Genomic DNA, 27437 nt, shown 5'->3' on the forward strand with positions numbered 1-27437 from the left:
CCGCTTTGGGGCATCATTTTTTTACTACTGATGATCCACAACCTTATATTTTTGAGCCTGAATATAAGGAGGACAATATACAAGTTTTAGAAACTGTGTGGTAAACGGATCCAGCAGGCAGCAGTATTGCTAAGTGTTAAACACCGAATACAAACTATGAACATAATAACATAATCACTTACTGTACAATGTCTGCTCTCACTGAGATGCCAACTGATGGGATGTTTTAATCTGCCATGCCCCACTTTGGGACATCTTTTTTTTTTACTACTGATGATCCAGAACCTTATATTTTTGAGCCTGCATATAAGGAGGACGATCTACAACTTTTAGAAGCTGTGTGGTAAAAGGATCCAGCAGGTAGCAGTATTGCTAAGTGCTAAACACATAATGCAAACTCTGAACATAATACCACATTTACTTACTGTACAATATCCGCTTTCACCGGGATGCCGACTGAGGGGATGTTTATATCTTTCAGTTTAGATGAATAATTAATCATAATCCTCACGCAGGTTTTGAGAAAAAAAACAGGTATCCGCAAACAAGCTTCTATTTATGTCTTTCTTGCCATCTCTGGGTTTACGTTGGATGTTGAAGTCGACCAACTTCATGATTTATGGCCAGAACCTTCTACAATACAAGTGAGAGGAATGATTTATAATCTAGAATTATCTAGATTATAGGCTCACCGGTTCAATATGTCAATATAGCAGCGTTAGCTAGCTGCGATAACGACTCCATTAAAAGTAGTTCCTCTGCAGTAGCGCTTACTTAGCTAATACTTTGTTATTAATCCTGAGATGTAAAGGCAGTATTGTTGGTGGTTTTTCAATGTTTTTTGGGATGTTTTATGGACACAAATGAGTACTTGCATTAGCTACATTGTTGGCCACCTCTTGCTTGCCGTATATAACTATTTAGAATGCATAAAAAGAAAAACCTATGTGTTTGTGTCTTACATAAGAATTGTATAGGCGAAATTCCCCAAAAATTGCAATTGCCTTTGAACATGGTAAATATGGTCCATCATTAATCCTAATCTGTTGTCTTTGTGTCCATCAGGCCTTCAGTCACTTCACATTTGAGCGTTCGGGTCACCAGCTGATCGTGGTTGACATCCAGGGCGTAGGCGACCTTTACACCGACCCGCAGATCCACACAGAAAAGGGGACTGACTTTGGCGATGGAAATCTGGGTACGCCATAACTTTTTTTTGGAGCTTCCAAAGACCCTTTAATGCCCTTTTTTTTTTTAGGCGTTCGAGGCATGGCGCTGTTCTTCCACTCCCACCTGTGCAACAAGATCTGCAAGAGCATGGGCCTGACGCCCTTTGACCTCTCCCCACCCGAGAAGCAGCAGCTGGACTGCACCAACAAACTGCTGGTAATTAGCGCCCTCCGGGACCACTTTTCAATCTAATGTACAAACCCTGTTTCCATATGAGTTGGGAAATTGTGTTGGATGTAAATATAAACAGAATACAATGATTTGCAAATCCTTTTCAAGCCATATTCAGTTGAATATGCTACAAAGACAACATATTTGATGTTCAAACTGATAAACTTATTATTTTTTTTTTTTGTAAATAATAATTAACTTAGAATTTCATGGCTGCAACACGTGCCAAAGTAGTTGGGAAAGGGCATGTTCACCACTGTGTTGCATCACCTTTTCTTTTAACAACACTCAATAAACGTTTAGGAACTGAGGAAACTAATTGTTGAAGCTTTGAAAGTGGAATTCTTTCCCATTCTTGTTTTATGTAGAGCTTCAGTCCTTCAACAGTCTGGGGTCTCCGCTGTCCTATTTTACGCTTCATAATGCACCACACATTTTCCATGGGAGACAGGTCTGGACTGCAGGTGGGCCAGGAAAGTACCCGCACTCTTTTTTTACGAAGCCACGCTGTTGTAACACGTGCTGAATGTGGCTTGGCATTGTCTTGCTGAAATAAGCAGGGGCGTCCATGAAAAAGACGGCGTTTAGATGGCAGTATATGTTGTTCTAAAACCTGTATGTACCTTTCAGCATTAATGGTGCCTTCACAGATGTGTAAGTTACCCATGCCTTGGGCACTAATGCACCCCCATACCATCACACATGCTGGCTTTTACACTTTGTGTCCATAACAGTCTGGATGGTTCACTTCCCCTTTGGTCCGGATGACACCATGTCGAATATTTCCAAAAACAATTTGAAATGTGGACTCATCAGACCACAGAACACTTTTCCACTTTGCATCAGTCCATCTTAGATGATCTCGGGCCCAGCGAAGCTTGCGGCGTTTCTGGATGTTGTTGATAAATAGCTTTTGCTTTGCATAGTAGAGCTTTAACTTGCACTTACAGATGTAGCGACCAACTGTATTTAGTGACAGTGGTTTTCTGAAGTGTTCCTGAGCCCATGTGGTGATATCCTTTAGAGATTGATGTCGTTTTTTGATACAGTGTCGTCTGAGGGATGGAAGGTCACGGTCATTCAATGTTGGTTTCCGGCCATGCCGCTTACGTGGAGTGATTTCTCCAGATTCTCTGAACCTTTTGATGATATTATGGAGCGTAGATGTTGAAATCCCTAAATTTCTTGCAATTGTACTTTGAGAAAGGTTGTTCTTAAACTGTTTGACTATTTGCTCACACAGTTGTGGACAAAGGGGTGTACCTCGCCCCATCCTTTCTTGTGAAAGACTGAGCATTTTTGGGAAGCTGTTTTTATAGCCAATCATGGCACCCACCTGTTCCCAATTAGCCTGCACACCTGTGGGATGTTCCAAATAAGTGTTTGATGAGCATTCCTCAACTTTCTCAGTATTTATTGCCACCTTTCCCAACTTCTTTGTCACGTGTTGCTGGCATCCAATTCTAAAGTTGATGATTATTTGAAAAAAAAGAAAATGTTTATGAGTTTGAACATGAAATATGTTGTCTTTGTAGCATATTCAACTGAATATGGCTTGAAAAGGATTTGCAAATCATTGTATTCTGTTTATATTTACATCTAACACAATTTCCCAACTCATATGGAAACGGGGTTTGTAAATTCGCCCTGGGTTTATAAACTTATGAGCACAACTGGTACATGTATATATATATTTTTAATATGCAGCTAGCTGTAGGCCACAAATGTCCCCAAGTCCAAAGTTTGGCCAAGCAGCTCCACGTTCTGCCTCCCAACTCTTCATTCTTGTTTTCTCCTAGAAATCGGCTAAAACCGTGCTGAGGGGCTGCGAGGAACAGTGCGGCTCCCCCCGCGTCCGCACCATGTCCGGGAGCCGGGTGCCGCCGCTGTTAACCCGCCTGTCCGAGACGTCGTCCGCGGACGAGAGCATGAGCGACGCCGACTCCGTCCCCTGCTCGCCCCTGGTGGCGCACGGATACATGGGGCGCTCCCCCGCTGGTACCTGAATGAATGAAATAAGTTTATTTCGGTCATATAATCAATCAACCATTTTGTGTGATCAGTTTAACAGTACAGGTTATTCATATCAACAGTCATACACACACAAAAGAACAGAAAAAGAATGACCGAAAAAGGAATAGGCTGAAGCCAAAGCTTATATTTGCCTATCCTAAACCTTCACTGAAAATTAAATTGCCTGGAACATGAACGTTAAAAAAAAATCAATGTAATGAAAGTAATTACTGCAGACCCCGTTTCCATGTGAGTTGGGAAATTGTGTTAGATGTAAATATAAACAGAATACAATGATTTGCAAATCCTTTTCAAGCCATATTCAGTTGAATATGCTACAAAGACAACATATTTCATGTTCAAACTCATAAACATTATTTTTTAGCAAATAATCATTAACTTTAGAATTTGATGCCAGCAACACGTGACAAAGAAGTTGGGAAAGGTGGCAATAAATACTGATAAAGCTGAGGAATGCTCATCAAACACTTATTTGGAACATCCCACAGGTGTGCAGGCTAATTGGGAACAGGTGGGTGCCATGATTGGCTATAAAAACAACTTCCCAGTCTTTCACAAGAAAGGATGGGGCGAGGTACACCCCTTTGTCCACAACTGTGTGAGCAAATAGTCAAACAGTTTAAGAACAACCTTTCTCAAAGTGACATTGCAAGAAATTTAGGGATTTCAACATCTACGCTCCATAATATCATCAAAAGGTTCAGAGAATCTGGAGAAATCACTCCACGTAAGCGGCATGGCCGGAAACCAACATTGAATGACCTTGGCCTTTGATCCCTCAGACGTATTAAAAACCAACATCAACCTCTAAAGGATATCACCGCATGGGCTCAGGAACACTTCAGAAAACCACTGTCACTAAATACAGTTGGTCGCTACATCTGTAAGTGCAGGTTAAAGCTCTACTATGCAAAGCGAAAGCCATTTATCAACAACATCCAGAAACGCCGCTTGCTTTTCTGGGCCTGAGATCATCTAAGATGGACTGATGCAAAGTGGAAAAGTGTTCTGTGGTCTGACGAGTCCACATTTCAAATTGTTTTTGGGAAATTTTCGACATGGTGTCATCCAGACCAAAGGGGAAGCGAACCATCCAGACTGTGTAAAAAAAGTGTAAAAGCCAGCATGTGTGATGGTATGGGGGTGCATTAGTGCCCAAGGCATGGGTAACTTACACATCTGTGAAGGCACCATTATTGTTGAAATGTTTTGGAACAACATATACTGCCATCTAAGCGCCGTCTTTTTCATGGACGCCCCTCCTTATTTCAGCAAGACAATGCCAAGCCACATTCAGCACGTGTTACAACAGCGTGGCTTCGTAAAAAAAGAGTGCGGGTACTTTCCTGGCCCGCCTGCAGTCCACACCTGTCTCCCATGGAAAATGTGTGGCGCATTATGAAGCGTAAAATATGACAGCGGAGACCCCGGACTGTTGAAGGACTGAAGCTCTACATAAAACAAGAATGGGAAAGAATTCCACTTTCAAAGCTTCAACAATTAGTTTCCTCAGTTCCCAAACGTTTATTGAGTGTTGTTAAAAGAAAAGGTGATGTAACACAGTGGTGAACATGCCCTTTCCCAACTACTTTGGCACGAGTTGCGGCCATGAAATTCTAAGTTAATTATTATTTGCAAAAAAAATAAATAAAGTTTATGAGTTTGAACATCAAATATGTTGTCTTTGTAGCATATTCAACTGAATATGGCTTGAAAAGGATTAGCAAATCATTGTATTCTGTTTATATTTACATCCAACACAATTTCCCAACTCATATGGTAACGGGGTTTGTACTTTACATATTTCAAAAATCTATATCCCCTGTAAATTATAGTTTTCTCCTCCTAATTGAAATAACCTAAGACTACAAGCTGGAAGGCTGCTGTTCTTTACATGAAACTTCATTTCCATTGTTTTCAAAAACACAATGTCTTAAAATTCTAATACATTAGAACTTATAAATAATGGATTGGTATGTTCATAGTAGCACACTTTGTGTATTATTCTAATGATCCTTTTTTGAAGTTTTATTCCTGGTCTATGTTTGTTTTATAAACATTTCCCCAAACTTCAACACAATATGTAAAATATAGAAAAATAAAAGAATAATATAACATATGCAGGGATTTCTCATTCAGCATGTGTCTTTCCCTTTATATATTCAATATACGTCTGCCTTTTTGTTCACAAAGTCTGGATTCTTCCATATGTCCCAGCCACCATGAACACAGCACATAATGTTTCTCTGCTTTTTGGCAGGTTTGTCTTTCACTGGCATGTTCGAGCAGGAAAGAATTGACAACACAGGCGAGCACAGGGTGAGCAATAATTATATTTTTTTTATTTGTTGCAGTCTAATGAGTTTGATTGATTGATTGATTGATACTTTTATTAGTAGATTGCACAGTACAGTACATATTCCGTACAATTGACCACTAAATGGTAACACCCCAATAAGTTTTTCCACTTGTTTAAGTCGGGTCCACGTTAATCAATTCATGGTAAAAGACATTTTGTGAATATCGGGGTGCTTTACGTGCGCAGGACTCAGACAGCGGCGGGGACAGTGGCTACCCAAGCGAGAAGAGGAGTGAGGGCGACCCCAACGACCACGTGGACGGGGTGAATACATCACACACTGCATTATTACACAGTCAAGACACGACCTGTGTGTGTACTTGTACTTTTACATTGTTACAAAGTCCATTTATTCTATCAAAACAACTGTCTGACTAGTAGAAAATTTAAAAGTTTATGAACCTTTTTGAGCTTGGTAAGTGTAAGTAGTCAAATGTAGCGTGTGAAGCAGGGGTGTCCAGTCAAACAATTTTAAAGGCCGACTGAAATGAGATGTTCTTATTTAAACGGGGATAGCAGCTCCATTCTATGTGTCATACTTCATCATTTTTGCGATATTGCCATATTTTTGCTGAAAGGATTTCGTAGAGAAAATCGACGATAAAGTTCGCAACTTTTGGTCGCTAAGAAAAAAGCCTTGCCTGTACCGGAAGTAGCAGACGATGTGCGCGTGACGTCACGGGTTGTGGAGCTCCTCACAGCTGAACATTGTTTATAATCATGGCCACCAGCAGCAAGTGCAATTCGGACCGAGAAAGCGAGGAGTTCCCCATTAATTTGAGCGAGGATGAAAGATTCCTGGATGAGGAAAGTTAGAGTGAAGCACTAAAAAAAGAAAGAAAAGAAAAGGCGACGGCTCCAGGCGACTGCAGTGTGAGCGATTCAGATGTTATTAGACACATTTACTAGGATAATTCTGGAAAATCCCTGATCTGCTTATTGTGTTAATAGTGTTTTAGTGAGATTATAAAGTCATACCTGAAAGTTGGAGGGCTGCGTTGACCGCCAGTGTCTCTCAGAGAAGCCAATGCAGGAGCCAAGATCACAGCTGCCTTTTTGACAGCTACAGGAGGAGGTCACATAATCCACTCAAGTCTCCGGTAACAGCCGACTTGATATCACAATTTTCCCATCCAAAAACTTGCTGGTTGACGTAGAGAAACATGTTCGCTTGACCGCTCCGTGTTAAAGCTTCACAACAAACAAAGAAACACCGGCTGTGTTTCGGTTGCTAAAGGCAGCTGCAATCCACCGCTTTCCACCAACAGCATTCTTCTTTGACGTCTCCATTATTAATTGAACAAATTCCTTGAATTGCCGCAGGGTATATAGTATGCGCCTTCCTAGAATTACTGCCGGGTCAAACTCGTTTCGCAAAATAATTTGCGCATGTTTAGCATTACCGCCGGCTCAGGATTAACGCCGGGTCAAACTCGTTTCGCAAAATGTTTTTTTTATTAGCGCATGTCTATAATTGATGTTGGGTCAAACTCGTTTCGCAAAATAATTAGCATATGCCTAGAATTTCCACTGGGTCAAACTCGTCACGTCACGAGTGACACTTCACCTGTCATCATTTTCAAAATGGAGGAGGCTGATTTCAATCATTTGAAATCGCATAAAGGGAAGAAGATCAAGAGCTATTCAGTAGGATTTAAGGTCCAAGCTATAGAATATAGTCTAAAAAGAACAGTAAGCAGCTATGTTTTATTAATATACCGTAGCTGCGTGTGTCAAATATGAGTCATTAAATGACTCCCGCCTCCTGGTTGTAGAGGGCGCTAGTGATCCTTCTTGCGACTACTCGGCTGCAGAAGTGAGCAGCGATCCTTTATTTTTTCCTCTTGCTTGCACTTTTAACATGGAGGATTACATATCTAAAATAAAACAGTTTTCTAAACTGGACTTTCAATCGAAGCAGGAGGTAATAAAGGAAGATCTCCATCGAGACAGATTGACTTTTAAAACTGAAGAAAGATAAGGAAGACTTCTATAAACAAGTTATCGATGCTTTTGATCAGAAGGAGCTGCGCATGGACTTCATTTATAAGTAAAGGTAAGACCATAATAACGTTTTTTTTATTAAATGTGCTTTTCATGATGGTATCCTTACATCACACTTAAATTTATAAGCCCAGGCCTAAATTTACCGCATGCCTTTGGTAAACGCCGGAGTGAGAAGAGGTTTTAAAATAATTAGCGCATGCTTGCCTTTACCGCATGCCTTTGGTAAACACCGGAGTGAGAAGAGGTTTTAAATGAATTAGCGCCCCAGCGGCAATTCAAGGAAATACTGTCCACAGAACATCAAAAGGGTGAAATGTGCGAAAAAATGAGAGCAGACAAACAACATTGCAATCTTGTGTGGGAACCTCAGGTGCAGAAACACAAAAGAAGAAGTAACTGGCAGAGAAATTTTCCTGTGCAACCTTCATATTGTTGTTACTCAGCCAGCGTTTGCGGGTCTGATGGACCCGTTGCATTTTGTGGCTTTTAATGCCTCACCATCAAACACTTTTATGTTCAAATACTGAACAGATGTTTACCTTATCATTCATCATTGTCACCGACGTCCCACTGGGTGTGAGTTTTCCTTGCCCTTATGTGGGCCTACCGAGGATGTCGTGGTGGTTTGTGCAGCCCTTTGAGACACTAGTCATTTAGGGCTATATAAGTAAATATTGATGGATTGATGATTATCTGTTCAGGATTTTAACATAAAAGTGTTTGATGGCGAGGCATCAAAAGCCACAAAATGCAACGGGTCGATCAGACCCACAAACCCTGGCTGAGTAACAACAATATGAACATTACACAAGGGTTAAAGGGGAATTGCACTATCAAATATGTTGTCTTTGTAGCATATTCAACTGAATATGGCTTGAAAAGGATTTGCAAATCATTGTATTCTGTTTATATTTACATCTAACACCATTTCCCAACTCATATGGAAACGGGGTTTGTACAAAATATTTGTATTTCTATAGTGCTTATTTTGATTTGATTGTTTTGGTCAAATAAAGCCAATTGTTGTAACTTATGGATTGTATAGTTCATGTGTGATGATCATTCATAATTTGCATGCTAGATCTAAAGTCCTACTGAAAGCCACTACTAGCGACCACGCAGTCTGATAGTTTATATATCAATGATGAAATATTAACATTGCAACACATGACAATACGGCCGCTTTAGTTTACTAAATCACAATTTTAAATTTCCCGGGAGTTTCTTGTTGAAAACGTCGCGGAATGATGACGTCACAGACTGTTAGGAAATATGAGCGCTGCACACACACACAGCTAAAAGTCGTCTGCTTTAACTTCATAATTACACAGTATTTTGGACATCTGTGTTGCTGAATCTTTTGCAATTTGTTCAATTAATAATGGAGAAGTCAAAGTAGAAAGATGGAGGTGGGAAGCTTTAGCCTTTAGCCACACAAACACACGGTGATTCCTTGTTTAAAATTCCTTGAGGTGAAGCTTTCCTATGGATCAGAGCGGTCAAGCGAACATGGATCCCGACCAAATGTCAACCAGCAGTTTTCGGTGAGAAAATTGTGGTAAAAAGTCGCCACTTACCGGAGATCAGCTGAGCTTGAGCCGTACATAAGCTGCCGTCGACTTCCATCAAACACTGTCCTCAACACACCCGTGGATACACCCTTCCGACTATCAGGTACTATTTAACTCACTAAAACACTAGCAACACAATAGAAAGATTAGGGATTTCCCAGAATTATCCTAGTAAATGTGTCTAAAAACATCAGAATCCGTCCCAATGCAATCGCGTTTTTTTTTTTTTTTATCTAGTCTGTCGCTATCATTATCCTCAAACACAAATCTTTCATCCTCACTCAAATTAATTGGGAAATTCTCCTTTTCTCGCTCCGAATAGCTTTTTTTGTTGGAAGCGCTGTCACGCCAAATTTCTTACCCCCCCCAACAAAAACCTTCACCCCGGTAGACATTTGGCGTGACAGCCCTTCTAATGCCTGAAGGACCCCAATGAGGGTGGAAGGACCTTAAAGCGGCCCACACAGCTGCCTGGTTTAAAAGCAATATAATTGGCTGATTGTCATTGGTGAAAAATAACGGTGAGGAAAAAATATTAGCATTCCAGCATGCTAACCTTTCAAGCTACTTTTGCTTCGCTAATTTTGCAGCTGTAACCCTTAAGAGTCATAGAACTTGGTATTATCACACCCTCATTGGGGTCCTTCAGGCATTGGAGGGGCTGTCATGCCAAATGTCTTCCGGGGGAAGAAATTAGACGTGACAGCTCCCATTAAAAACAATGTGAGGATGTGAGGACGGGTGACGTCATCGTCTGCTACTTCCTGTAAAGGCAGGGCTTTTCTATTAGCGAACAAAAGTTGCAAACTTTATCGTCGACTTTCTCTACTAAATCCTTTCAGCAAAAATATGGCAATATGGGGAAATGATGAAGTATGACACATAGAATGGAGCTGCTATCCCCGTTTAAATAAGAACATCTCATTTCCGTAGGCCTCCAATTGCTGATAAATTGATCTATTATTATTTACAGCTAAAGAGTTAAAAGTGAATTGATTTGATTTATACATGTATTTGATATTGATTATTTATGAAAAATTACACTGGATGATTTGTTTTCTATTTTATAGCCCAGGAGTCACCAACCTGTTTCAAACCAAGAGCTACTTCTTGGTTACTGATTCATGCCAAGGGCTACCAGTTTGATACACACTTAAAAAATTGCCAGAAATAGCCAATTTGCTCAATTTACCTGTAGTAAATAAATCTACATATATAAATCTACATATATATATATATATATATATATATATATATATATATATATATATATATATATGTAGATTTATTTATATATATATATATTATTATATATATTATTTATATATATATATATGTAGATTTATTTATATATATATTATTAGATATATATTATTTATATATATATATATATATATATATATATATATCAATCAATCAATCAATGTTTATTTATATAGCCCTGAATCACAAGTGTCTCAAAGGGCTGCACAAGCCACAACAACATCCTTGGTTCAGAGCCCACATAACCATATATATATATATATATATATATATATATATATATATATATATGTGTAGATTTATTTATTACAGGTAAATTGAGCAAATTGGCTATTTCTGGCAATTTATTGAAGTGTGTATCAAACTGGTAGCCCTTGGCATGAATCAGTACCCAAGAAGTAGCTCTTGCTTTCAAAAAGGTTGCTGACCCCTGGGCTATAAAATAGAAAACAAATCAAACCAATGTAGGTGCTCTATATATATATATATATATATATATATATATATATATATATATATATATATATATATATATATATATATATATAATGGGTATTTCTGTCTGTCATTCCATCGTACATTTTTTTTTCTTTTACGGAAGGTTTTTTTGTAGAGAATAAATGATGAAAAAAACACTTAATTGAACGGTTTAAAAGAGGAGAAAACAGGAAAAAAATGAAAATTAAATTTTGAAACATAGTTTATCTTCAATTTCGACTCTTTAAAATTCAAAATTCAACCGAAAAAAAGAAGAGAAAATCTAGCTAATTCGAATCTTTTTGAAAAAATTAAAAAAAGAATTTATGGAACATCATTAGTAATTTTTCCTGATTAAGATTAATTTTGGAAATTTGATGACATGTTTTAAATAGGTTAAAATCCAATCTGCACTTTGTTAGAATATATAACAAATTGGACCAAGCTATATTTCTAACAAAGACAAAAAATTATTTCTTCTAGATTTTCCAGAACTAAATTTTTAAGACATTCAAAAGACTTTGAAATAAGATTTAAATTTGATTCTAAAGATTTTCTAGATTTGCCAGAATAATTATTTTTAATTTTAATCATAATAAGTTTGAAGAAATATTTCACAAATATTCTTCGTCGAAAAAACAGAAGCTAAAATGAAGAATTAAATTAAAATGTATTTATTATTCTTTACAATAAAAAAAATAAATTTACCTGAACATTGATTTAAATTGTCAGGAAAGAAGAGGAAGGAATTTAAAGGTAAAAAGGTATATGTGTTTAAAAATCCTAAAATCATTTTTAAGGTTGTATTTTTCTCTAAAATTGTCTTTCTGAAAGTTATAAGAAGCAAAGTAAAAAAATAAATGAATTTGTTTCAACAAGTGAAGACCAAGTCTTTACAATATTTTCTTGTATTTTCATCAAATTCTATTTGAGTTTTGTCTCTCTCAGAATTAAAAATGTCGAGCAAAGCGCGACCAGCTTGCTAGTACATAAATAAAATGTATAAAATAGAGGCAGCTCACTGGTAAGTGCTGCTATTTGAGCTATTTTTAGAACAGGCCAGCGGGCGACTCATCTGGTCCTTACGGGCACCGCCTTGGTGACCCCTGTTATAGCCTAACTAAAATACTGCATTATCCACAATGCATTGCGGCAAACCGGATGTAAGAAAAGGAGCGGAAGCAGGTGCATTGTGGGTGATGAGACCGAGCATTACGAGCCTACGGGTGATGAATGAATACAGATAACAAGATATCCACATTTTTTTCTTATATAAAGTACAACTTTATTCACACATTTCGACGTCCTGTCCAATACTTTGATCGTAGTTAATCCACACCAATAAAACAATAGAATGAAGAAATAAATCAGGTATATAGATAAGTGAAACTGCGGGACACAAAAGCCCCCTGAGCCGCATGTTGGACACCCCTAAAGAGTCATTGTTAGCTTTACTTATTTTTTATCTTCTCTTGCTGCTGTTTTTGTATTTCACCTTCATTTGTCCACCTGGATTGAACCTTGCAGTGTTTTTGGTTTTTTTGTTGGTTTCTTTCTTTGACGCATGTGTTTATCGCCACACGCTGTAGGCTCGCCAACGCTACCAAAGACATTATTCCGAGTCGGACGAGGACAGTTTTAAACGGGTAAAGGAACATTGGAGACGCCGGTGTGCAAAAGGAATCATTTATAACGTCACTGAAATCGATCATCCCACTCCTGCTGTTGTTTGTCTTCCCTTTTGAGAGGAAGGTGGTTGCTTTGCAGGAACCAATCAGTGCATGTCTTATTACTCGTGATAGTCTTGTTTTCATATTACAAGTACGACTTCTGTTTTCCAGCTCGCTACCCGCTAGATTCCACACTAGACCATTTTGTTTTTGCTAGCTCCCATGCTAGCTCTTTTAGTTTGTTATCCACCTCGTGCGCGCTTTTTTTTTGTACCCTTTTGTTCGGTTTTGTCTTAGTGTTTGATTAAATCATGTTCTCCTATTCAACGCCTGCCTCCTTCTCTGCATCTTGGGGTTCATCCCAAACTAACTCTGACAAACACAACAAATACCCAGAACTCCTTGCAGCACTAACTCTACAATATACACCCCCCCCTAAATCATTAGTGAAAAGGCAAGTTCCATTTTAAGTACATACCCAGCATGCAGGGCCCCACTTCAGTCTTGACTGCACACACTTGCTCTCAGGATCCATCAGGGACCAGCTCATAAAAGTGTCACGGGCGGTACAGCTCAGTTGGTATAATGGCGGTGCCAGCAACTTAAGGGTTACAGGTTCGATGCCATCCTAGTCACTGCTGTTGTGTCCTTGGGCCTTGACCCACCTGCTCTAAGTGCCACCCACACCAGTAAACCATCAATCAATCAATCAATCAATGTTTATTTATACAGCCCTAAATCACAAGTGTCTAAAAGGGCTGCGCCAGCCACAACGACATCCTCGGTTCAGAGCCCGCATAAGGGCAAGGAAAAACTCACAACCCAGTGGGATGTCAATGTGAATGACTATGAGAAACCTTGGAGAGGACCACAGATGTGGGTGACCCCCCCTCCCAATCTCATGTCTATGGCGATTTCTTAATGTTAAAAACCGTATTCAGGAGTGTCGTAAACAGTTTTGTAGGCTCCAGCTGTAAAAATATTCAATTCATAATGAATCATTCCTACTTTGCTTAAATTCATTCACAACTCCAATTAAAAGCGATAAGGTTTTACTTGGCGAACAAAAGTAGATTTCAGAATAAGAATCAGACATACTTTATTATGTCTTGAGGGGAAATTTAAATGTTCTTAAAATTAAATTAATTACAATTTGGCTTTGGGAGCCTGAGTGTGTGTGCCTTAAAGACACATCCAACAAAAGTGCAGTGCAAGTATGTTTTTATTTCGATATTAAGAAATAATGTTGTCAGGTTCAAACACTGATGACATTTATTAAACAAGACAAAAGGCAAATAATTGAACAGAGACAGAATTAAATATGGACTCAGATCCGAGGAGAGACATGGCCATAGTACTGTCTGTACAGTCCAGCACCACGCTCTGCCCAAAGATTGTACTCCTTCTTCTTTATTCTCTCTATAGTGCCTACAGAGGCACTGTAGAGAGCCTACTGACTGACAGCATCTCTGTCTTTACTGGAGCCCGCAGTGCCTCAGACTGGAAGTCTCTGCAGAGAGTGGTGAGGACGTCGGAAAAAAGATCATCAGGACTCCTCGTTCTCCTATCCAGGAGATCGCAAAAAAGCCGCTGCCTGACCAGGGCTCAGAAAATCTGCAGAGACTCCTCCCACCCCCACCAAGGACTGTTTTCACTGCCGGACTCTAGAAAGAGGTTCCGTAGCAGAACCTCCAGGTTCTGTAACAACTTCTTTCCTCAGTCCGTAAAACTCTTGAATGCATTAAAATAATCCCCTCAGTTCCCCCCAAAAATGGATTAACTGGCTGGACTATAAAGACAATATAACATACATCCATAAACGTGGATGCATATGCAAAAGTGCAATATATTTATCTGTACAGTAATCTATTAATCTATATCTGCACCTTATTGTTCTTTTATCCTGCACTACCATGAGCTAATGCAACAAAATGTCGTTCTTATCTGTACTGTAAAGTTCAAATTTGAATGACAATAAAAAGGAAGTCTCCAAAAAAAAAAAAATTCAGTCGGTCAAAGTCAGGGGCCTCAAACTCAATTCACCTGGGGACCACTGGACACAGAGACTGGGTGGCTTGGCCGCAAGAAAATATTTTTTAGAGGGGAGTGTATATTGTAGCGTCCCGGAAGAGTTAGTGCTGCAAGGGGTTCTGGGTATTTGTTCTGTTTGTCAGAGTTAGTTTGGGACGAACCCCAAGGTGCAGAGAAGGAGGCAGGCATTGAATAGGAGAACATGGTTTAATAAAACACAAGACAAAACCAAACAAAAGGGTACAAACAAAAAGCGCGCACGAGGCGGATAACAAACTAAAAAAGCTAGCATGGGAGCTACAAAACAAAAGGAGCCTAGCATGGAAGCTAGCAAAAACAAAAGGGTCTAGCATGGAAGCTAGCGGGTAGCGAGCAGGAAAACAGAAGTCGTACTTGTAATATGAAAACAAACTGGAAGCAGGGAACAAAAAACAGTAAGCTATAAACATCTAAGGAATATAGCTTACCGCTACGCTGCAACAACAAGCCCAGTAGGAAGGACAAGTAGAACTGATATTGACACGACGGGAGCGACAATGCAGAAGCGACAATAATCCAGCACTGACTGGAGACAAAAGCAGGTAAAAATAGGAGTGGGCTGATTGACACCAGGTGTGGCCAGGTGCCAATCAGCCGCAGTTGAGGGGAAACAGCGCTCAGGGAGAAAGACAGGAAACCAACAAAATAAGAGCGCTGACAGGAAATACTACACACACAGAGGACAAAACTACAACACAAACAAACTGTCAGGGGCAAACCTGACACTGTTGTGTTTATGTTGTGTTACGGATGTTCTCCCGAATTGTGTTTGCCATTCTTGTTTGGTGTGGGTTCACAGTGTGGCGCATATTTGTAACAGTGTTAAAGTTGTTCATACGGCCACCCTCAGTGTGACCTGTATGGCTGTTGACCAAGTATGCCTTGCATTCACTTGTGTGTGTGTGAAAAGCTGTAGATATTATGTGATTGGGCCGGCCCGCAAAGGCAGTCCCTTTGAGGTTTATTGGCGCTCTGTACTTCTCCCTACGTCCGTGTACCGCGGTGTTTTAAAAAGTAATACATTTAACTTTTTGAAACCGATACCGATGGTTTCCGATATTACATTTTAAGGCATTTATCGGCCGATAATATCGACAGTCCGATATTATCGGACATCTCTACAAATAACGGTTTGAATTGGTTCAAGTTATCGGGGACTGTTATCACTGACGGACAGGTGTCGCGGTGTGACTGCAGCCAGGCACGTAAGAAAACCCTCGTCTCCATGGCAACGTCTCTGTCGCTTTCAAACATTTGCCGCTTTTCCACTAACGCAGGGGTAGGCAACCCAGAACGTTGAAAGAGCCATTTTGGACCCAAATAACACAACGCTGTCAAGCGCTATTCATATAAAACTCGCGGGTTGCACTAACATTAAAGTCCTACTGAAAGCCACTACTAGCGACCACACAGTCTGATAGTTTATATATCAATGATGAAATATTAACATTGCAACACATGCCAATACGGCCGCTTTAGTTTACTAAATTGCAATTTTAAATTTCGCGCGAAGTATCCTGTTGAAAACGTCAATATGATGACCCGTGCGCGTGACGTCTCGGATTGTAGTGGACATTTTTTTCCAGCCCGATCCCAGCTATAAGTAGTCTGCTTTAATCGCATAATTACACAGTATTCTGGACATCTGTGTTGCTGAATCTTTTGCAATTTGTTCAATTAATAATGGAGACGTCAAAGAAGAAAGATGTAGGTGGGAAGCGGTGTATTGCAGCTGCCTTTAGCAACACAAACACAGCCGGTGTTTCCTTGTTTATATTCTCGAAGGTGAAGCTTTACTATGGAACAGAGCGGTCAAGCGAACATGGTTCCCGACCACATGTCAACCGGCAGGTTTTGGTGAGAGAATTGTGGTAATAAGTTGGCTCTTACCATAGACATGAGCTGCATACTCTCTTACCTCCTCCCGCCGGAGACACTGGCGGTCACCACACCCGTGGCCACACCCGTTCGACTTCCAGGTACCAAATAATCTAACTACAACACTAGTAACACGATCACCAGATAAGGGATTTTCCAGAATTATCCTAGTAAATGTGTCTAATAATATCTGAATCGCTCCCACTGTCCTCTTTTTTCTTCTTCTTTATTATTCACTCTAACTCTCCTCATCCACGAATCTTTCATCCTCACTCAAATGAATGGGGAAATTGTCGCTTTCTCGGTCCGAAACGCTCTTGCTGCTGGTGGCCATGATTATAAACAATGTGCGGATGTGAGGAACTCCACAAGCCGTGACGTCACGCGCACATCGTCTGCTACTTCCGGTACAGGCAAGGCTTTTTTATTAGCGACCAAAAGTTGCAAACTTTATCGTGGATGTTCTCTACTAAATCCTTTCAGCAAAAATATGGCAATATGGTGAAATGATGAAGTATGACTCATAGAATGGAGCTGCTATCCCCGTTTAAATAAGAACATCTCATTTCAGGTGGCCTTTAAAATTTGGTTCTAAGCAACACAACCACCTACCTTTTGTGTTTCCAGTGTGTGTGTGTGTGTGTGTGTGTGTGTGTGTGTGTGTGTGTGTGCGTGTGCGCTCCTCTTCCCGCCTATTGTGTGGTTTCTCCATCCAAACCGGCCGAGGTCTACTCCTCCTCCTCCTCTTGGAAGTACATCCCTGCGTGTGATCCTAGGAATCGTTAATGAACACCTCCGTGTTTTTCCTCCCAGCTGACGGAGGAGAGGTGGAGCTTCTTCCACTCGTCTCGCGCCCACGTGCACAGATCCTCCTGCGTGGCCACCGAGGTGGAGCGACTCAGCTCCCTGCTGCAGAAGCGCATCGGCCAGTCTGTCCTGGGAAAGGTGAGACGACGGGGAGGGAATATGTTTTATTTATTTTTTTTTTGGCACTGTTGAGAGACGTAGCGAGTTCCCATAGGTGCGTTGTTGGAATTATATATTATATCAGACCTTGAGGAAAGTGATAGTACATAACTTAAATAAATGATAATTAAAAAAAAAAACTATGAAAATGTAAAAATATCACTAAAGGCATCATGTAGTGACAAAAACCTGATATTACTAAACAATTATGAAAAACCAAACATTTGTCTTTAGATATGAGCCGAGGATGTCGTTGTGTCTTGTGCAGCCCTTTGAGACACTCAGGATTTAGGGCTATATAAGTAAACATTGATTTGTGACTGCATGGGTTCCCTCCGGGTACTCCGGCTTCCAAAAACATGCACCTGGAGATTTGTTGATTGGCAACACTAAATTAATAATTATATCGCGCTTTTCTAAACACTCAAAGCGCTCACAGAGAAGTGTGAAGCCATCATTCATTCACACGATGGTGGTGGTAAGCTACATCTGTAGCCACAGCTGCCCTGGGGTAGACTGACGGAAGCGTGGCTGCCAGTTTGCACCTACGGCCCCTCCGACCACCACCTGTCATTCATTCATCATTCATTCACCAGTGTGAGCGGCACCGGGGACAAAGGGTGAAGTGTCCTGCCCAAGGACACAACGGCAGCCATTTTTTTGGATGTCAATAGGTGGGAAGCGAACCTGCGACCCTCAGGTTTTTGGCCGGCCGCTCTACCCACTACGCCATGCCGCCTCTAAATGGCCCCAGTGTGTGAATGTTGTCTGTCTATCTGTGTTGGCCCTGTGATGAGGTGGCGACTTGTCCAGGGTGTTCCCCGCCTTCTGCCCGAATGCAGCTGAGATAGGCTCCAGCACCCCCCGCGACCCTGAACGGGACAAGCGGTAGAAAATGGATCGATGGATGGCAAAGTCAGCAACCACACAGACACCCCTTCTTATTCACCGCAGTTGCATTTGTGGACGTGTTTCCTCCGTATTTGCGAGCCACATAAGCAATGCGTGCGCCATTGTCGTACTCCTCGCGCATTTCTAAGTCCACAGCAAATCCCTCCTTCCTTCCAGGCTGGTATGTTGGCTTTTTTTGGATCCATGTTGAGTAATAAAATCGACAAAACACACGCTGAAGCATGAGTAATGGACTGCGTAAACAGGATGTGACGCACTGTAGGGTCTCCGCCTCTCCATATTGGACGCACCCATGTTGAGGTGTCACTGTAAAATTCAGTTTCGGGCCAAAAATGTTGATAAGGATGTCCTTATTTTAAAGCATCACATTTATAGTATAACAAAGGTCCTGGGTTCGATCCTGCGTTAGAGATCTTTCTGTGTGGGTTCTCTCCGGGTACTCCGGCTTCCTCCCACCTCCAAAGACATGCACCTGGGGATAGGCCCCTCCCACCTCCAAAGACATGCACCTGGGGATAGGCCCCTCCCACCTCCAAGGACATGCACCTGGGGATAGGCCCCTCCCACCTCCAAGGACATGCACCTGGGGATAGGCCCCTCCCGCCTCCAAAGACATGCACCTGGGGATAGGTTGATTGGCAACACTAAATGGTCCCTAGTGTGTGAATGTTGTCTGTCTATCTGTGTTGGCCCTGTGATGAGGTGGCGACTTGTCCAGGGTGTTCCCACCTTCTGCCCGAATGCAGCTGAGATAGGCTCCAGCACCCCCCGCGACCCCGAACGGGACAAGCGGTAAAAAATGGATCGATGGATGGCAAAGTCAGCAACCACACAGACACCCCTTCTTATTCACCGCAGTTGCATTTGTGGACGCGTTTCCTCCGTATTTGCGAGCCAAATAAGCAATGCGTGCGCCATTGTCGTACTCCTCGCGCATTTCTAAGTCCACAGCAAATCCCTCCTTCCTTCCAGGCTGGTATGTTGGCTTTTTTTGGATCCATGTTGAGTAATAAAATCGACAAAACACACGCTGAAGCCTGAGTAATGGACTGCGTAAACAGGATGTGACGCACTGTAGGGTCTCCGCCTCTCCATATTGGACACGCCCATGTTGAGGTGCCACTGTTAAATTCAGTTTCGGGCCAAAAATGTTGATAAGGATGTCCTTATTTTAAAGCATTACATTTATAGTATAACAAAGGTCCTGGGTTCGATCCTGCGTTAGAGATCTTTCTGTGTGGGTTCCCTCCGTGTACTCCGGCTTCCTCCCACCTCCAAAGACATGCACCTGGGGATAGGCCCCTCCCACCTCCAAAGACATGCACCTGGGGATAGGCCCCTCCCACCTCCAAAGACATGCACCTGGGGATAGGCCCCTCCCACTTCCAAAGACATGCACCTGGGGATAGGTTGATTGGCAACACTAAATTGTCCCTAGTGTGTGAATGTTGTCTGTCTATCTGTGTTGGCCCTGCGATGAGGTGGCGACTTGTCCAGGGTGTACCCGCCTTCTGCCCAAATGCAGCTGAGTTAGGCTCCAGCACCCCCTGCGACCCCGAACGGGACAAGCGGTAGAAAATGGCTCGATGGATGGCAAAGTCAGCAACCACACAGACACCCCTTCTTATTCACCGCAGTTGCATTTGTGGACATGTTTCCTCCGTATCTGCGAGCCAAATAAGCAATGCGTGCGCCATTGTCGTACTCCTCGCGCATTTCTAAGTCCACAGCAAATCCCTCCTTCCTTCCAGGCTGGTATGTTGGCTTTTTTTGGATCCGTGTTGAGTAATAAAATCGACAAAACACACGCTGAAGCATGAGTAATGGACTGCGTAAACAGGATGTGACGCACTGTAGGGTCTCCGCCTCTCAATATTGGACGCGCCCATGTTGAGGTGCCACTGTTAAATTCAGTTTCGGGCCAAACATGTTGATAAGGATCTCCTTATTTTAAAGCATTACATTTATAGTATAACAAAGGTCCTGGGTTCGATCCTGCGTTAGAGATCTTTCTGTGTGGGTTCCCTCCGTGTACTCCGGCTTCCTCCCACCTCCAAAGACATGCACCTGGGGATAGGCCCCTCCCACCTCCAAAGACATGCACCTGGGGATAGGCCCCTCCCACCTCCAAAGACATGCACCTGGGGATAGGTTGATTGGCAACACTAAATGGTCCCTAGTGTGTGAATGTTGTCTGTCTATCTGTGTTGGCCCTGTGATGAGGTGGCGACTTGTCCAGTGTGTACCCGGCTTCCACCCAAATGCACCCCCTGTGACCCCAAACGGGACAAGCGGTAAAAAATGGATGGATGGATGGATGGCAAAGTCAGCAACCATACAGATGCCCCTTCTTATTCACCTTGGCTGCATTTGTGGACGCGTTTTCCTCGCGCATTTCTAAGTCCACAGCAAATCCCTCCTTCCTTCCAGGCTGGTATATTGGCTTTTTTTGGATCCATGTTGAGTAATAAAATCGACAAAACACACGCCGAAGCATGAGTAATGAACCGTAGGGTCTCTACCTCTCCATATTGGGCGTTCCCTTGTTGAGGTGCCACTGTAAAATTCAGCTTCGGGGCAAAAATGTTGATAAGGACGTCCTTATTTTAAAGTATTACATTTATAGTATATTCAGTGTTTGATCTTTTTGAAATATATAATGCACCCACGAGTCAATTGGAAGGTTTCCTCCTCCCCAGGTCCACCTGGCCATGGTGCGCTACCACGAGGCTGGGCGTTTCTGCGAGAAGGACGAGCAGTGGGATCAGGACTCGGCCATGTTCCACCTGGAGCGAGCCGCCCAGTGCGGGGAGCTGGAGGCCATCGTGGTCTTGGGTCAATGCTGCCTGCAGCTGCCGCACCACATCCTGCCAAACATGGAGCTGGAGGTGCGCTTCTCCGATTCTCTCACCGCATTCGAAGGTTGAATTCACCTAAAACGTGACTCTTGCCTGACTTCCAGGACAACGCGGGAAACCGGATGAAAGGATTCAAGTATCTGCTGCAGGCCGCGGAAGCCGGTGACCGATCCTCAATGATCGTAGTGGCCCGAGCTTTTGATACGGGGGTCAACCTGTCTGCAGACAGGTGAGAGAAATTCATTTGGGAGAAGAGTGCCCCCTGGAGGAAGCCTGTTGTTGGAAGGGCTTCAGGAGGGTTGACATGCTGCCGTGCTTGAAAGAACAAAAATGTCCCGTAATTTGACCAAACTTGGACTTGAATCTGAAAATGTGTAAAATCACGGTGGAACTAGATGAGGAATTTCCTGGAGGAACTGCATGTGAATGCTCCAATGCTAAAGTTGAACTGAAATCCTGGACATTTTTTTGTAGAATTGTTGGAGTAGAGCAGACAATTCCCAAGCAGGCTGAATATTTAGGAAGTTGGAACAGTTTGAATCAGATGAAAAATGTGGACCTTTAAGAATGTCCCATTGATTTTAATGGGAATTGCCCAAAAATGGGGGAATTTCGGGAAAAAGCGGGAATTTTTTCGAAAATGGTAAAAAACTTGAATGGTGGGAATGAGTTGAAATGGTTGGTGTTGGAGTTTTTCAAATCGGTCGAGTGGTAACATGTTGAATTGAGAAATGGTAATACGGTATTTCGGGAAAACTGGGAATTTTTCCTGTTCAAAAGAACAACTTAGTTTTTTTCTCCTGATTAAAAGGAATGTTTTGACGGTGATACGGTTGAAATGCATTGAAAAAGGTGCCAGAAAAAAGGGTGGAAATAGGGCTTAGGAAAACTAGGATTTCTGGAAAATCCTAGAATTTTATTTTTAAACCTGGAAAAAAGGTAGTTTAAATGTCCAGGGCGGTTGAATGTGTTTTTGGGGGGAAATATTGCATTTTTGTGTGTTTTTGCCAATTTATATATGTATATATATATAGTTTATGATTTTAGCTACATGCGGTAGTTCCTCTGTTTGTTTGAAATTGTCATTAGTGCCACAAGTGGTGTAAAAGTGTAGGACTATTGAGTAATACCAAAGCTGAGAAACAGATCTTTTTTACGGCCCAACAATGGGCCCTAAGATTAAGAAACATTGTTTTGATGTTTCATTAGAATTTATGTTAAGATAAGGCCAATAATGAAATTTTTTCCCCGCTTTATTTTGAAAAGCAAGAAAAAGTATCAAATGACATTATTGGTACCGGCACAACATTATTCTGTATGTACATTGCTTCCTCCCCACACAGGAAGCAGGACTGGGAGGAGGCGATCCGCTGGTACGACAGCGCATTGAACATGAGCGACCACGACGAAGGCGGCGAGTTCGACGGCATGCAGGACGAGCCCCGTCACCTCCTGCTGGCCAGAGAGGCGGCCATGTTCCAGGAGGGAGGCTTCAACCTCACGGCCAACCCGCAGAAAGCAGGTGAAGCCGCCAGCGCCATCAAGAGACTTGACGCAGTCTGACCGCTGTCGCTTTTTCCTTCCCTGCAGGCGACTTGTTTACAGAAGCAGCAGAGGCCGCCACGGAGGCCATGAAGGGTCGCTTGGCCAACCAGTACTACATGAAAGCCGAGGAGGCGTGGGCCATGATGGAGGAGTAAATCTGCGTCCGGGTGCGCACTTTTAACACAAAGTGGATTGACGTTTACATATTTTTATAACACATTTCTAAGCTCCTGGTGCTTTGCATGTTTCAGTCCTCCATCTTCATCAAGTTACCTGTGCAGGATTTTCTCTTCCAAGTACCCAATTTACCGTATTTTCCGGACCATAGGGCGCACCGGATTAAAAGGCGCACTGCCGGTGAGCGGGTCTAGTCAGGTCTATTTTCATACAAAAGGCGCACCGGCTTATAAGGCGCATTAAAGGCCTACTAAAATGGAATTTTCTCATTTAAACGGGGATAGCAGCTCCATTCTATGTGTCATACTAGATCATTTTGCGATATTGCCATATTTTTGCTGAAAGGATTTAGTAGAGAACATCCACGATAAAGTTTGCAACTTTTGGTCGCTAATAAAAAAGCCTTGCCTGTAGCGGAAGTAGCAGACGATGTGCGCGTGACGTCACGGGTTGTGGAGCTCCTCACATCCCCACATTGTTTATCAATCATGGCCACCAGCAGCAAGTGCAATTCGGACCGAGAAAGCGAGGAGTTCCCCATTAATTTGAGCGAGGATGAAAGATTTGTGGATGAGGAAAGTTAGAGTGAAGCACTTAAAAAAATTAAATGAAAAGGCGACGGCTCCAGGCGACGGCAGTGTGAGCGATTCAGATGTTTTTAACACATATACTAGGATAATTCTGGAAAATCCCTTATCTGCTTATTGTGTTAATAGTGTTTTAGTGAGATTATAAAGTCATACCTGAAAGTCGGAGGGCTGCGGTGAACGCCAGGTTCTCTGAGAGAAGCCAATGCAGGAGCCAAAATCACAGCTGCCTTTTTGACAGCTGCAGGAGGAGGTCGCATAATCCACTGATGTCTCCGGTAAAAGCAGACTTCATATCACAATTTTCCCATCCAAAAACTTGCTGGTTGACGTAGAGAAACATGTTCGCTTGACAACCCTGTGTTAAAGCTTCACAACAAACAAAGAAACACCGGCTGTGTTTCAGTGCTAAAGGCAGCTGCAATCCACCGCTTTCCACCAACAGCATTCATCTTTGACGTCTCCATTATTAATTGAACAAATTGCAAAGGATTCAGCAACACAGATGTCCAGAATACTGTGTAATTATGCGATGAAAAGAGACGACTTTTAGGCCCAAGTGGTGCTGGGCTAATATGTCCGCTACAACCCGAGACGTCACAAACACTCGTCATCATTCCGCGACGTTTTCAACAAGAAACTCCGCGGGAAATTTAAAATTGCAATTTAGTAAACTAAAGCGGCCGTATTGTCATGTGTTGCAATGTTAATATTTCATCATTGATATATAAACTATCAGACTGCGTGGTCGCTAGTAGTGGCTTTCAGTAGGACTGTAAAGGAGTCATATAATTATTTTTTTTCTAAATGTAAAAGACTTCCTTGTGGTTTACATCAGTGTTTTCCAACCACTGTGCCGCGGCACACTGGGAGATGATCTAATTTCACCTATTGGTTAAAAATATTTTTCGCAAACCAGTAATTATAGTCTGCAAATGATGCGTTGTTGTTGAGAGTCGGTGCTGTATAGAGCTTGGCAGAGTAAGCGTGGAATACTCTTCTGTATCAGTAGCTAATTGCTTTGTTGATGTCAAAAATAGCGGGAGGCAGTGTGCAGGTAAAAAAGGTGTCTAGTGCTTAAAGCAAAAATAAACAAAAGGTGAGTGCCCCTAAGAAAAGGCTTTGAAGCTTTGGGAAGGCTATGCAGAACGAAACTATAACTGAATTGACTACAAATTAAAAACAGAATGCTGGACGACAGCAAAGACTTACTGTGGAGCGAAGACGGCGTCTGCATCCGAACATGACGTGACAATTAAAAATGTCCCCACAAAGAAGGAAAAAACAACTGAAATATTCTTGATTGCGACAACAAAGTAGACGCAGGAAGTATCGCTCAAAGGAAGACATGAAACTGCTTCAGGAAAATACCAAAAAAAAAGAGAAAAAGCCACCAAAATAGGAGTGCAAGACAAGAATAAAATACTACACACAGGAAAACGGCCAAAAAGTCCAAATAAGACAACCATTTACTGTCAACTGAGTTTCGTTTTTTATTATTTTCTTCTGGTGGTTTGCCTCCGCATTTTTTCAACACAAAAAATGTGCCTTGGCTGAAAACCAGTGGTCTACATAACACGTAATTGTGATTCTTTGGTCCAAATGTTGCAGAGATGATGTTTTACACATCATCTTCCAGTCGCTTTCTGACAATCTCTTCAGGATGTGCCGTTTTGTGGCCGCTCTTATTTATTTACGTGGCTCAGTTTCCACAGCGTCTTCTCCCCGTCATCTTTGTTGTAGCGGTGTAGCGTGCAAGGACGGGAGTGGGAGAAGTGTCAAAAGATGGAGCTAACGGTTTTAATAGCATTCAGACTTTACTTCAATCAATGACAGAGCAGCATCTCCTCATCCGTGGCTCACTAGTGCAACAACAACACCCGAAATGTTTCCCGTGAAAAACAGTCCGACCGGAACTCTCTAATAACTAAAGTTTCTTGGGTGAATAATGTAAACTCACCACACCAGTTTGTTTTAGTGCTTTCATGGCGAGTTTACTGACAGACATAAGTAAGAACTTTACACTACTTTATATTAGAAATGGCAAGAGCGGAGAATGAATGTCCCATAACAAGAAGAAAGAGAAAAAGAAGAAGCTTATCGACTACGTTGTCGGCACGAACTACAATGGCGGAGGCGCGCAAATTTTCAGGACTTATGCAGATCCCAAATACACATCAGCAGGCACCAGAAGGTAGGAAACGTTGCTTTTGCATAATATTGCGAAACAAAACGCCAGATAATGTCTTACCTTATACACACACCATAATAATATCAATCAATCAATGTTTATTTATATAGCCCTAAATCACAAGTGTCTCAAAGGGCTGCACAAACCACAACAACTTCCTCGATACAGAGCCCAAATAAGGGCAAGGAAAAACTCACACCCAGTGGGACGTCGGTGATAATAATAATACTCCCATGTTGAAGCATAGTACAATCCATGCAGCTTTATAGTTTACCAAAGTCGCACTAAAACATTTTAATAGGTTTTTCAGCGCCGTGTGTAATGTTTCATATTTTCAATGGAACATACATTATTTTGGTTTTGTTTACTTGAGTCGTATGGCAGTCTACATGTATTTCTTATGTGTGACAGCCATCATATTGCAGTCAACACATATCTCTTATGTGTGACTGCCATCTACTGGTCACATTTATCATTACACCATGTACCAAATAAAATATATAGTCCTGTAGTCTTAAATATAAAGTACATACTATTCGAACTAAATTAATGATAAACAATATGATATATCTGTGATGAGGGGCGACTTGTCCAGGGTGCACCCTACCTTCCGCCCAAATGCAGCTGAGATAGGCTCCAGTGACTCCAAAAGGCACAAATGGTAGGAAATGGATGGATGGCTGGCATAATGATATTTTATTTATTTTCTTAAATAAACAGTCAATAAAATCTGAGTACAAATGAAAATACTGCCCCACAGGTTTTGTCATCATTTTTGCGCTTAAGAAACTTCTCTATGACTTTTGCACTTGTAGTCAGACCATGTACCAAATAAAATTCCTTCAAAGTCGGTAAGCACAACCAGAATTATTCCCGTACATAAGGCGCACTGTCGAGTTGTGAGAAAATGAAAGGATTTTATGTGCGCCTTCTAGTCTGTAAAATACGGTCCTCCTTGTCCGTCTGTCCAGTTCTCAATGGAGTGTGTGAAGCCCCAACTTGACACCCCCCCCCAAAAAAAATATTTACATAACTTTCTATTGGATGAATGTTTGTTTAAAAAAAGGAAAAGGAAGATTATACAGTAAGAAAATTGTAAAAAAAAAAAAAAAAATAAAGTTTGCATTGCCTTTTTTCTGAGTACGCACTTTCATTTGCTGCTGGTGTTTTTTTCAAAGATCATGCGACTCAATTTTGACTGATTCTGATTTTTTTTATTTTTAATTGAACAATATTTACAAACAGTGCTGTTCTTGTCCCTCTACTAAGATAATAAACACAAACTCAATATCATTACTTTTTGACCTTTGACCAGCCCTTTTTCTTATGATAACGTTGACGGGAGCGGGGAAATGTCTGGGCGGCATAGCTCGGTTGGTAGAGTGGTCGTGCCAGCAACTTGAGGGTTGCAGGTTTGATTCCCGCTTCCGCCATCCTAGTCACTGCCGTTGTGTCCTTGGGCAAGACACTT

The 27437-nt window shown here is 41.7% G+C and overlaps 1 protein-coding gene across 3 annotated transcripts in view; it reads left to right on the forward strand.

The window, feature by feature from the left end:
- LOC133557172 (eukaryotic elongation factor 2 kinase-like) overlaps positions 1-27106 on the forward strand; it is a 50607-nt gene extending 23501 nt beyond the window's left edge. For 2 of the 3 annotated variants that reach the window (XM_061907423.1, XM_061907424.1), the window contains 11 exons: positions 1066-1198; positions 1259-1386; positions 3201-3399; positions 5696-5754; positions 5981-6058; positions 12702-12758; positions 17544-17675; positions 21308-21496; positions 21571-21695; positions 22810-22988; positions 23057-27106. In XM_061907423.1, coding sequence (XP_061763407.1) covers positions 1066-1198; positions 1259-1386; positions 3201-3399; positions 5696-5754; positions 5981-6058; positions 12702-12758; positions 17544-17675; positions 21308-21496; positions 21571-21695; positions 22810-22988; positions 23057-23166 — 1389 coding nt within the window. In that variant the 3' untranslated portion in view covers positions 23167-27106. The remainder of the gene's footprint in view (positions 1-1065; positions 1199-1258; positions 1387-3200; positions 3400-5695; positions 5755-5980; positions 6059-12701; positions 12759-17543; positions 17676-21307; positions 21497-21570; positions 21696-22809; positions 22989-23056) is intronic. The other variant, XM_061907425.1, reaches the window with a different exon arrangement.
- Positions 27107-27437: the final 331 nt, after the last annotated feature.

This window comes from Nerophis ophidion, linkage group LG08 (assembly GCF_033978795.1).
Source record: "Nerophis ophidion isolate RoL-2023_Sa linkage group LG08, RoL_Noph_v1.0, whole genome shotgun sequence".
In the NCBI taxonomy this organism is placed as follows: Eukaryota; Metazoa; Chordata; class Actinopteri; order Syngnathiformes; family Syngnathidae; genus Nerophis; species Nerophis ophidion.